The sequence below is a fragment of the Apus apus genome, chromosome 11 (genome assembly GCF_020740795.1).
Source record: "Apus apus isolate bApuApu2 chromosome 11, bApuApu2.pri.cur, whole genome shotgun sequence".
Taxonomy (NCBI): Eukaryota; Metazoa; Chordata; class Aves; order Apodiformes; family Apodidae; genus Apus; species Apus apus.
In genome coordinates, this window is record NC_067292.1 from 9,841,129 (window position 1) to 9,854,386 (window position 13,258).

Consider the following 13,258-nt stretch of genomic DNA (forward strand, 5'->3'; position numbering starts at 1 on the left):
TTTATGAATGTGCTAGAGCCTTTGCAGCCTTTACAATCTGTCGTATAAATCCATATTCAAGTGTCAGTGTGTGAAGGGACTGCTTTAGAGGTCCTCTGGGTAAAATAATGAATGGAATTTCTAGAGGAAATGCTCTAAAAGATGAATAATGTGTCTACTTAACCAGTTACTTTAGAAGCAAGATGATGATGGTAATTGTTCCTAGACTGAATTCAATAGTTTTTCTTCTTCCTACCTGTAACTCACAACTACCAGAGTTTGGAGTTTTGATGGGAGAACTTGCTGAAAATAAACTATTGAAATTGAGCCTCAGATCCAGGTAAGACAACATCAACCTCCTTGTACCTCCCAAGCTTCTTAACTTCAATGGCAATTTTGCATATGCACAGAAAGCAGCCTCAAGTAGCTACAGAAGGGATTAATAATATTATTTCTGAGATAATTTCCGTGACCACCATCATTATGCTATTTTGAACCCAATTTCTTCTAGATCTCATCTCCCTTCCCTTTCATCCTCTGAAAAGCCAGCTTTCTTTCTCGTATAGTGTTTCATTAAAAAAAAAAACCACACCTGGACAGGTGTGTAAGAGTAATACATAAGGTGTGAGTGGTTTAGAAACCATTTTAGACAGTGGCTGTTTAGCCTTATTCTCCTTTGTCACACCAGTTGTGCACTGCTCAAGTTTTCTCTTTTCTAGATGAGAGAATTTATGTAGCACATAGAAATGTACTGGAAAGAGGGCATTTTTAATGCCTAATCTGGCACCCTTTACTTATGCAAATTTAATTAGTGGACAAATGCTCTTCTTGCAGCAGCTGCACTAATACAAACAACATCAAAGACTTTGTCAAAGTTGCTTTGAAACAACTCTGGGATCACTGAAATGCAAGGACTGGCCTCCAGCTTCACATCACCAGCCATTCACTCACATAACATTTTCAGAATTGGGTCCTTTCTCTCCTCAAATTAAAGCCAACCACATAACTTGGGAACAGCCAAGCAGAGCTAGCCGAGTGGGCTAAGCACAGTCAATCCTAACAAATTACAATAAGAAATGTATCACGCTGCCTGCTGTCAGGTATAATTTATATCATACCAGAGGGGTGACTGGAGAGCAGGTATAGGCAGGAACTGGTCATACCTATACTTGCTCCTGCTGGGCCTGATCTGGCAAGCTGCTGGGAGCTCTTCCCTCCCACTGAAGTGAATGTGAATAAGTTTGTTCAGACCTAACAAGATTTGGCCTCCTCAAAATACTATAGAAGGATAAACATGATTTTTTTTTTTTTCTGTTTTCCATTAGTATGTGTTATCTCTGTGCATGCATTTATACACATGCTTACAATTGTTATGTGTCCTTAAGCATACATATACAGTACATACTGTATGTTAAAGCCTACTTAGGATTTTGAAGCAGAGAAAGAAGTAGAGGTCTTAACATGAACAGGAAGCTTCTTCCCACAGCTTGCAACTTTAGTGAGTTCAAACTGTATTTTATGTGACTGGGTCTAAGATTTAGTAAAGTATTTCAGCATATGTTTACATTTTTTGCTGAAATACAATCCACGAATTTGTTTCATTTCTTAGATTTGAAGCTTTTAAGCTCATGCTCATACCAAGAGTTCAATATGCTGTCCAAAATAATCCAGAAAGCTCTGCACACAGATGAGTATGGCCATGCCTCTATATATGGCCATGCACATTATTTCCAAGCACAAGCTACCAGTGCTCTGGCATTATTTCCAGATGTCTCGCTCAGAAAAGCTATCTCTTTCTTCCTGCACCTGTAAAAGACCCAGGATTCCTCTCTCAGCCAGGCCACTGCAAAGATGGTCTGTACTGTATGGAAGATACACACCAGGACAGTGAAGCACCATCAGGAGCTCCAACCATCCTCACTGAAATAACTGCAGGTACTTTGCCTTAACCAGGAATGAGAGCAGGCCAGACTCAGTGGGGGGGTAACCAACCAAGTCTGCTATGCAGCACTGCAGAAAAGCAAATATAAAAAATTAAAAAATACGAAGGTGTACCCTCCATCCAGCTTCACAATGTATGTAGCAACCTGTCCTACTTGGGATGCTGGAGAAGGGTTATCTTTTGCTGCAAAAACATACATGCTTACTATTCAGTCTTTCTGATGTACAGGTCTTGTCCTGTAAGTGATTACTCCAGTGAGAACTGAAGTTTCAGCAGCTGAAAAAGCATTCAAGCCTCCTGAGATAACACAGCAATACAAATGTAAGACAACACACAGCAAAACATCAGGCTGCACATGAGCTCTGATCAGTCACAGTTTCGTACTTGTAGCATAAACAAAGTCCAAAACATGAGGAAAGGCACTTTCATTATTTAGCAAACAGGGGAACAAAAAGCGCTTTAGATCAGTAGTCTCTTCTCTTTAAATAAAATCTGTGAATTTATCTATATTCTCACTAAGGTTCCATCATTGAAGTTTTTATTAAATAAGTCTGATATGGGACATATTTTTAAAAATGTCTTAGCAGTGATATTTTAAAATGTGGAAACAGATGTGCTACTCCATTACAACTGCTGAATTTTCTCTCTTTTTTTATACTATGAAGCATTTGTCCGCTTCTCTGTTATAAACCTCTCCCCACTGAAGAGCCTTCCTCTCTATGATTGAAGAAGTACCACACAGACATCATTAAACAGACACTGTCCAGAAAAATCATATTGTTTTGGCTTAGGCATAAAATATAGGTATTGTAATAATTGTTTAATTTCCATAGAGAATTTCAGCAGCTCCCTCTTCTTGGAATGAAATCACAGCCATATGCTTTATGACATCAGAGGCATTTCAAGGTGTCTCCATAAATGTCATTTATTGCTTGGGAACCTGCCCAATCTGTGCAAAAATCCCTAGTTCTTTTAAAGGAAAAATCTTCAAATGAAACTAGAGCTTTATGCTGGTTATCATACACAAAAAAAAAAATCTATCCATTATGGAAATACACCACTGCCACTGAGGTTAGGGTTTTGGCTAGCTGACAGGAGCATCAATTAACCCAATGTAACAGAGCTGTCCTGTTTTCTTAAAGGAAGAAAAAAAGGATTTTATTTTTTTTCCCCTAAATCTGAAGGAAAGAAGTTGCTTTGTGCAGTTGGAAATAATCTAGGGCAGTACGCCAACAGGTGCTTCAAACGTACTGACAGAGTGCAGGAGATGTTGAGAGAGAAAATGAATAGACTCTCTAAATAATATATAAATTTTACAGGCTTTTTTTTTCTGTAGAACCCCAGTGAAGTTACTGTATAAATCGGAAACTGAATTATTCATAACTAGCGAATACATAATAAATCGTATTTTGCATTGAAATATTCCTCACAGGTACATGCCTCTTTCCATGCCATGAAAGGACTCAGGCAGCAAGCCTGAAAATGCCAAGGTCCTACCTGGAGTCTGGGTACTTTGTCAAGGTAGCCAGGCTGCTGGTGTACATGTGTCCTCCTACATCGATGTGCACGGGAGCGTTTGACTTGGTGAGTTGAGCTGGGAGAGGAATTCCTTGAGCAGCCAGAGGAGAAACCGGGGACCGTGTTAGAGACAGACGGGACATGCTTCTTCCCTCCTGCAAAGGAAAGGCAAAAAAGAACAGTTTCTCTTAAATGTAGCAGTGTGTTACCTTTCTTTACAGCGTGATCACAGATCTAATCAGATCATTTTTGCATCTGCCTGATCACATATTCAGCTAACAAATTATTGCCACCACTGTAATTAAGTGTATTTGCATCATTTTCTTCAAAGTACCAGAGGGGAAGTGAAAGATGCTTATTAGCAATAAGAAATCAAGAAAAAAAATTTTCAAGGTGTCAGCCTCAAGGGGCATAAAACAAACTGCAAAATTCTAATTAAAGGTCGTGGGCTTATATGTTAGATGTGAAATATCCCCTGACAAACGAATAACCAATTTGTGAATTGGGATTCAGGGGTTTTTGCAAGTTTGTCTCAGTAACGAGACACCTCTAAATTAGTGACTTCCTCAGTACCTAAGGCATTTAGTTTATACATTTAGTAAATTTCACATCAAACTAAGATCAATTTTCTGGTTTATCTTCAATAACTGCAAAATAAATGGATAATTTTCAGTTAAGCTTTAATATTAGACATAAAGAACTAATAAGCTTTCAAAGTGAAAGCAATTAATACCTGGAAGCAGTGAAAACAGGAATATACATAAACTGACCGATGCTTTATGACAGGATGCATTACAATCACTACAATCAATTACAAATTCAACTCCACCTAATGTTTACTGCCCTAAAAATATTTGAAAATTAGTGAAATTTCTAAATTGAGTAAAAAAATCTCCACCTGACATACAAAGCAAAAAATATGGAACTGTCTTAAAAATTAGCAGGACAACCACAGCAAAAGAAAATTCCTCAATTCTCTTCTGTAAGAAAACCACAACTAATTTTGCATGAAACGTGTCTCAAAGCTGATTTTGGTTAAATCGGTATAGATGGCATACATGTCAAACTGAAAAAAAACCTTTTATAAAACTTTAAGAAAATGTCCATCCATTCTCCTTCTCATGGGTAAAGCAACATATGCAAAACATTATAGTTGAAGACATTTCTGAATATAATCTAATTTTCTTGGTATTTTGTTCTGCAAGCATGCTACCAAGCATCCAGGCTCTTCCTAACATCTGACAAGCACTTTACATGCAGCATTGCAAAGTGAATTCCCATTTGTCTCACATTACTTTGACAGTGTTTCTTAGAAATCTAAAGCTGGTCTTGTCTTTCTATTAGCAGTATTTTGCACAAGATGCCTGGCTACACCACTCAATGAACATACAATTAACAACACTCATTGTAAAAACATTCTAAGCTATATAGAAAGGGACTGAAAAGTCTTAATACATCTGGACAGCTTCACAAAGTCATCACAACATCTCCATTTTCTGTATTTCATCTTGGTTATCTCCTAAGAATTTCCTGTATCTACAGCACAGAAATACATCACCCCATTATGAATCCACATCGTTTTCTCTTCAGAGGCTGGATGGACATCTGCACTGAACACGAAGCAAATACCAACTCTGTCCTAAGACTTCTGTGTCAGCCGATGCAAAATTGGGCATTAACATTTTTACAGCACCACCTTCAAGGAAAGTGATTGAATCCTTTCATGACTGAAGACGTTGCTTTCTTGTTTCCCACAAGAGCCTGTTGTGGGCAATCTTCAGTAAATATGTCATATAAAATAAAGAACTAACTTTTAAAAACAACTTAGTCTGTAAGTACCTACAGTATTTTAGCAATGTGTTTACTAATCCGTTGGTGCATCATCTGTCTGCCAACACAGACAAAGGTGGGTTTTTTTCTTCTTACCAAAGAGCACCGTAAACTCATGTTCACTCTCTACTCCTTCACTTAAATGAAAGGGTCAGAAGACCCAGGCTGAATGTCAACCCTGTCTTTGTTCAAACCCCAACTATTATCACTAATGATAAAGGTACAGACCTTGTATGGTACAGAGCTGCCTTAGAAATAAATCTCCTGCAGTTTCACAAAACAAGTGCCTAATTAGGGCTCATCTGCACCTCTTGTTACAATTTCCAAATGAAATCAAAGGACTTCCAGTCCTCTGTAAAAGCGTCTTACATTTAACCATTTGTCTTGAAATACAGACTTCAATTTTTAAATATGCACAGATAGCTAAAGATCAAGTGATCTGAATCTATCTGTGCATATTTAAACACTACTGCTATCTTAGGATTTTGTTTAATGTTAGTATACGAGTAAATTCCTTGATCTGTAAAGAGTCTGAGATTCTCAGTGAGGCCATACTCACACAGTAGATATTTAATTTATACTATTCACTGGAGGGACCTTTTGAACAATCCTCTGCTTTTGGCATCTCTCAGCTAGAGCATGAGCTGGAGAAACGCTTAATTATAGAAAATCACTGGAAAGCTAAAATAGTTCTCAAACTTTTATAGCTTTTTACACTTATTGAGGGTGCCACTGGCTTTTTGGGGGAGGGGAGGAGAAAGGGAATTAAAACAGGCTTTTCCCCTGGTTGGAGAGGATTCGTATTTAAAAATGAATCCTATGTTTTCATTAGAAGTTGTGGAATTCAATCATTTTCATATGAGCAAATTATCAAGGGGCATAATTGTTAAGCGCTACATAAATGGCACTGAAAACACTCCTATTGCTCAAAAAAAAATAAATACCCTCTATTTCTTAAGGTACTATAACCCTATTTCTAATGACTCCTTCCTCTTCATGTAAAACACAGATAAAATTCATCACACTGAGTAATGTACTTATCTTTTGCACAAAGCAAAATCCTAAATGTATTTATCCAGTGAAAGTCTTTATGCACATATTTTCTAACACTGATGTGAAAATTAATTCCTTAAGGGTGAATATCGCAGAAACACTAACAAACTTCATCTATTAAACCATGTAAAATAATCCTTGCTCTTTGGTTGCCTACAACAGGATACAGCATCCCAACTAGTGGCACAGGCAATAACCCTGCTCTAATAAGTAACACAGGAACCTGCTGAAGGCAAAATCAATAGACCCCGTTTCCCAAATTATCTGAATATTTAGTTTTTCAAACATTACACACCAAGATCTTTCAGAGCCAGCTTATCTTTTTCTGCCTTTCTAAGCTAACTGCGTAAGTACTGCTTGTAAAAACTATTTGCCCATGCAAAGTGAAATAATCACAATGCCATGCTCATTTACACACAAAATGATTTTGTGTCCCATTGTGCTCACAGTTGTTCAGCTCTCTAGGGGTGATTAAACTAGCTATGCTGCTACAGCTTGAGATGATTTCACTGAATCGTTTCTCCATGAAGTTGCTTCTTTGCTAAGCTGTTATTTTAACCATAAAAGGTAAACAGAAGGCAGTTGTAAGAGCTCCATTCAGCTCCGTGCCCAGGGCTATAACCCTAGGGCAGAGAATGCTGAAAGACTGCAGAATTTTCCAGGGTGTTGCCTTTCTTGCTCTAAAGCCTTCAGGAATACTGTTCATTTAATACACACTCTAGATGATACATTTCAGATCCTACTAAAAGAAAGACTTCAAAAGTGTAAGAACTTTTGGGCGGATGAAGCTTTCCCACCTCTGCACATAGCTCGGGGCCATGGTAACCAATACTGCTGTTGATGTTGGGAAAATACAGTAGAAATAAACTGCGCAGAGCAGACAGATAGGGACAAGGGAGGTGAAAGGTTGCAGGAAAGGAACAGATAGCAGTCTAGAAGGGAGAAAGAGAAAAAAGGGAAAAGAATGAAAAAGGAGGCGGCTCTGAAGGAGGGACAAAGTTAAATCAAGGAGCAGGCACTTAAAAAGACTACAGATGGGAAGCAAGACTAATTAAGGATGTAAAAGCGCTTTGTTTCTAAAGTTTATTGTTGCCAGGATAAAAATTAATTGAAACTAATGCTGTTATTCACTCGTGCAGTTTAATTCCTTCATGCACATTTAAGACGAGAAATGAAAACGGCAGGTTTAAGGACCTGCCATGAAGCAGCTGGATCTCCCGGAGAGCCGGAGCGAGGTAGGGCAGGCCGGGGCCGCGGCCCGGCGGAGGGGGTCCGGCTGTAGGACCCCCCGGCTGGAAGACCCCAGCTCGGCGGTCACCGTAGCAGCAGCACCCGCCGCCGCTCCTCGGCTGGTCCCTGGTCTGGGTTCTCGGGAACGCTGTTCTCCCTCCCCACAAACCTTTATTTCTTTACCACCAAACCCACGGGAGCCCTAGGGGTAAAATCGCCGACGGCTGCCTCCCGACCGCCCCATCCCCAGCACTCTGGGGCAATAACCGGCTGCAGAAGTTGCCCGGGCGCTCCCGTGACTTCATGGCAACGTCTGCGTTTCCCCAGCCTGCGTTTAGTGCAGCCAGAGGGGCACAACTACAGACTTGGCAATTACCTTTGTCTCTATGAACAGGGACGGCGACCGCTCGGGTCTGCCTCCAGAGCCACTTCGAGACAACTGCTTAAGCCTTGAACCGAGCCTAAAGACAAAGCGGCGGGGGGGAGGGGGGATTGCAATCCCTGGGCTCGATGGCTCCAAAATTAAAAGTCCGTAAACATTTGCACACACCTCCTCCACGCTGCTTCACTGAACACTGGACCGAGTGACAGAGGAGATTGTGCCCAAAACTTTTACAGGAGAGGGGGGGAGCTCCCTCTGGAGCTTTGGTTACCGAAAAAAAAAAAAAAAAAAAGGCTTCCTCCTTCCCCCAACTCCCCCCCACCCCCCCCCCCCGCAACCCGCCTATCTCTGGTAGTCTTCAGTCTATTTAGTACTGCAAGTTTCACGTCACCCAAATGCCTTTCCCTACTGATGGTCAGGGAAATCACCAGCAAGCAACGTACCCGGTCACTTAACTTCTGCCTTTTTCTTTTAAAACACACTGTACGCCCGAAGGTAAAATTCAACCAAAAAAAAAAAAAAAAAAAAGGCACAACATGGCGTCCTTTACTTATTCCCACATAACAAGAAAGGAGATGTCTTAGATGAATGCAAGGGGAAAAATAAGCCAACCCCGAATCCCCGATCCTGCACATTTTCTGTGCAGCCAATGGTGGTGAGCATTAGCCAGGCTAATGTATTAATTTTGCAGAAGTGTGCCACATCGCATGCAGGAACAGAAATGCAAACTATAGCCTAGAGTGGTTTGAAGTCTACCCCAAACCAAGCCTTCCACTCTCACTGGCGCCAGAGTTTCATTCACAGCCCGCCCGTGTTTTCCATACGCGGCGCTCCCCATTGTCGCCCGCCTTCCCTTTGTGCCGAGCCGCCCCGCCGCCAGCCCCCGCGCCCCGGCCCGCGCACCCCCGCGCCGCGCACCCCGCCCGCCCGACCCCCGCGGCGCGGCGCGGCCGCGGCTCCGCGTGTACCATGCGAGAGCGCGGAGCGAACCGCGCTGCCTCCGCCGCGCTGGGGCTTGGCCGTCTTCAGAGCCGGGGCCGGGGCGGCAGCGGGAGCGGGAGCGCGGGCACCCCGGGCCGCGGGGCTCCGCCGGCGCTGCCCATGCTGGAGCGGAGCAAAACAAAACATACACACACGCGCGCACACACACACTCACTCACACACACACAGCGCTATCAAAGCGGGGCTGCTGCAAATGGGTCCTGTAGCTTTAAAGAAAACACCCCTCCGCCGCTTCTCCTCCGGAGCCAAGAGCCGAGTTAGTTTGAAGAAGAGGCACTTTCCAAAAAAAAAAAAAAAAAGGAAAAAAAAAAAAAAAGGGGGGGAGAGAGCAAGCGAAGGCGCGAGCGTGCCGCGCGGCGCGGTGCAGCGCGATGCGATGCCATGCGGGGCAAAGCTGGCGCGGCGCGCACTGCGCGCTCCGGCCCCGGCACAGGCGGCCGCGGGAGCCGCCGCCGCCGCTTCCCTTTTTCCTTACCTTGAGCACAGAAGAGATCTGCGAGCCCCCCCTTGGCTGCGGGCTCTGCTGGGTTTGTGTGTGGATGGGCTCAGTTTTTTTGCTTTTATTACTATCTTTGCTTCGCAGATCCTGCTGTGATTATTATTATTTTTAAAGCTTCTCTCCCTCTCCTCTCTCAACCCCCTCTCTGTTTTTTGCTGCTTCTTTTTCTATTTATTTTGTGTGTGTGTGGATGTGTGTGTGTGTGAGGGGGAAAAAAAAAAGCCTTTAAATGAAACTGCCGAGGCTGTTATGAGAAGAAAGGCAATAATCCCGTCTCTAAATAACAGAGGGAAGGGAGAAGAGGAGGAAAAAAAGCGAATTCTTGCTCAGGGCTTTGCAAACGCCTGCAGGGCAGAGGATTAGGCTACAATTAGCTCAGCCCTTTGCTCTCGCCCTAGCTAATTTTGCGATGAAAATTGGATATTTTTCCCTCCTTTTGGTGAAGGTCTCCAGATTTATTCTCCCCCCACACACACCCCCCCGAATAAAATAAAATACAACCCTTGAAAATGAAATAAGGCTGGGAAGGCGGCAGGCGCCCCAGCCCGCGCCCCCGGCGCCGCCGCCCGCAGAGCCCCTCCGTGCGGCGCGGCGCGGTCGGGGCGGGAGCCCCGCGCTGCCCCGCGGAGGCCCGCGTAGCCCGGCCCGGCCCGGCCGGGGGATAACGGTTCGGTGTTGGGGAGGATCAGGCCACTGTCACGTCCTTCAACAGACTTACTGAAAAGAAGGAGGAAAAGAGGTGGGGGGGACGACGGGGGGAAAAAGCTGATTTTAATCATTGTCATTTGGTCTGATGTAATATTTCCCCAGGCATTTTCAACTAGGCATAAATTTTCAGCTCCCAAATAAGTAACACAGGGCACGTTTCTCACATCTCTTGACTCCTCTGTTACAATTAGGGTAGCACCCACTCTGCACTTGTTGATAAACTAGATCAAGTTCAAAAATAAATAATTAAAAAATAGCACCGACACCTCCCCCCGCTTCCCCCGCAGCACCCAGTGCCGCCGGGGTGCGGACGGGGGGTCTCGGAGGCGGAACGGGGGGCTGCAGTTATTCCCATGCATCCATCCATCCTGCCTCCCCCTCCCTTTCACCCTTTGCTAATGTATCGCATTGTAAACGCCAAATTTCCTGTAGGCCATTAAAACCAAATGACGTCTATCGACATGCATTGTGCTATTGCGGAGCGCCCTGGCAGCCCGCCCCCGGCCAAAAGCGCCATTTCAATTAGAACGCGCGGCGCGATGGCGCGGAGCTCCGCGGGCGGCTCCGCGGGCGCGCTCCGCACCCGACCCGCGCGCCAGGGGAGGCCCGGCAGGGAACCCCCTCCTCAAAAAAAAAAAAAAAAAAAAAAAAAAGAGGGGGGGGGAGGAAGGGAAAGAGAGAGCAAAGCCCTTCCTCAGCTTTCAGCCAAAGATGCAGGTCTGCCGATGCCTGCACGTTTTCGCAAGCCCCCGCGGGGTATGCGCTGGTCCCCGCGGAAGAAGTTTGGCGGGGGATTGCAGGTCCGCTCCGCGCTCTAGCGCGCCGCAGCCGGTGGGCGGCCCCGCGGTGGAGGCTCGGTGCTTGGCGGCCTTCCGCGCCCCGCGCTCGGGGCTGAGGGAGTCCCGCAATCTCCCGCGCCCGCGGAAGGGCGTCGAGCCTCCGGCCCGGCGGCTCGCGGGGCTGCAGCGCCCACTAGTGCCCGGCGCGGCCGCGCGGCGAGTTATGCAACGCGGCTGCCGGAAAGGTCAGGCCGGCGGCGCGCGGGAGGGGCTGCGCTCCGCGCCCGCGCTCCCCTCCGCGCCCCCGCGCGCCCCTCCGCACGGCGCGGCCTGGGCCCCCTGCGCCCCGCCAGGAACCAAGGGAGGATGACAGGCAGGAACCCCTAGAACTGAGGAGTGGGTTTTTTTAAAGTTCCTTTCCGTGGAAGGAATAAACAGAAACTTTTCTCCTAAGGGAAGCTTTTTTTTTTAAAAAAAAAAAAGGTTTTTTTAATTATTATTATTTTTTTTTAAGAGTACAAACTACAGGAGAAGAGGGAAATTTTCTCATTAAAGTTACATCCCTGCAGTTAGTTCAATTACTTGATATATGCAGAAGATGTTGTAAATTTAAAGATTTAAATAGCTTACAAAGATGCCGGAGGCTCCATCAGTTAATTTCCTTAATTTATGGATTTTTAGCTGAGCTTCTGAAATGAAAAGGAGAATGAGAACTAGGTCAGCAGAGAGATTTGCATCCCGAACAGACTAAAATTTGTTTTCCTTGACCATCCCATCGGCCCAGGTGCGATCCCGCACTAGGGTCACCATCACACCGCTGGCCTCTGCGCTGGGATTCTCTGCCTGTGAGACTTCAGCAAAAAGGGGTTGATTTTATTCTAAAACAGCCTACAAACACAAGTGTGTCCCCAAACAGTGGCTTCACCTGATCATCGGACAAGGCTGTAGCCTAAGTAGTCTCATTTCCCCCACACTCTGCTCAACAAGTGCATGTGGGGAACGCGAGCTCCACCGAGACTCGGTGACCTGTCGTGCAGCCTGAGTTTCACTCAGCTTTTCCGCAGGGATGCAGATGGACTATTTGGGATGACTTGACATCCTAATTTTTACTTCCTCTGTGAATTCCTAACTGCTAAATGAAAAATAAATACAAGAATCTCAAACAGCATCGTAAAAATAGGATGTTTCTGCACTGAGGCACAGTAAAGAGGAAAGAGAAGATCTACAAATATTGCACTGAACAAGTAGAAGGTTTTTTTCTGTCTCATCCCAACACATTTGGGACAGGTATCATTTAATTGTGCTGCATGCAAATGGGATGCATGGCTAATAAAGATTTGGTTGGTTTGTTTGCAGATTAAAGCAAAGACACGGTAGCTCTCGGGATGAAAAGGCATGTGCATGGTACATAACTTGTGCAGGATTTTTTTTATGGTGCCTAAGAAAAGGACAATGTACTTGAGAGCTTGGAGTTTCTTCCTGCCTCTGTTGATGTTGAGGGTAAGAAAGGTGTGTCACAGTTCTACATGCACTCCCTCATTTCTTTCTTCTCATTCAAGTGTGTGAATGCCTTTCTGTTGTTGTCTTGCAATATGCATGAATATATACATATGAATTAATACTTAGAAGATTGATATAAACTAAACCTTTTTCGGAAGCAACATTGCAATATGATTTAGAATTGGTGTTCATGATTTAACGTTTCTTTTCCCACTAGATGAAGTTTCTAAGATTTGCAAGGTACGTGTCAAGGACGGGTATATAAATGGATTTTTATTTATTCACAACTCCAAGACTAATTGCTTCTCTTTGCCTGAAGGCCAAGAGATTGGTTTTAATATGACACTTCAAAAGTATTCATAGAACTACAGAGATACTAAGTGTCATTGTTTAAGAGACAAATCTCACTATGCTACTAGTGACCCTGAAAATAAAATCTTCCACTGTATTTTGAGTTCTAATGTTGTTTTTAAGAGTTTCTCTTAAAGCTCAACTATTAAGAAGTGTACAAAGGAAAATATTAAATAGTATGTAGTAAACAAAAAAGAAGAAATGCTGTTAGAACTGAACATAACTAATTTTTTCAATAACTCTATTATCCTTCCTGTAAAAGAATACAAAATTTATAACAGAAGATTCCTGAGCTTAGTTGCAGGATATCATAATTAAAAGTGATAAGCTATAACTTATCATAGGGGTTTTTAATAGTACTTGGTGAAATGCCCAGCATATGTTTATTAAGATACTAAATACTTCAAAATAAATACTTTAGATTTTTTTTTATTACCAGCAGTTCTGTGCAGGTGCTTAAAAATGGCATTGAAGAGAACCTTTCT

At 43.8% G+C, this 13,258-nt stretch overlaps 1 protein-coding gene across 2 annotated transcripts in view; it reads right to left on the reverse strand.

Moving 5' to 3' along the window:
- The window catches only part of KCTD15 (potassium channel tetramerization domain containing 15), a 40,579-nt gene extending 31,051 nt beyond the window's left edge, over positions 1 to 9,528 (reverse strand). The window contains exons 1-2 of one of the 2 annotated variants that reach the window (XM_051629464.1): positions 9,412 to 9,528; positions 3,419 to 3,594 (exon numbers count right to left, since the gene is read on the reverse strand). In XM_051629464.1, the coding sequence (XP_051485424.1) occupies positions 3,419 to 3,582 (164 nt within the window). In that variant the 5' untranslated portion in view covers positions 3,583 to 3,594; positions 9,412 to 9,528. Of the gene's footprint in view, positions 1 to 3,418; positions 3,595 to 8,902; positions 9,179 to 9,411 lie in introns of those variants that run through there. The other variant, XM_051629463.1, reaches the window with a different exon arrangement.
- Between the last annotated feature and the right edge of the window lie 3,730 nt (positions 9,529 to 13,258).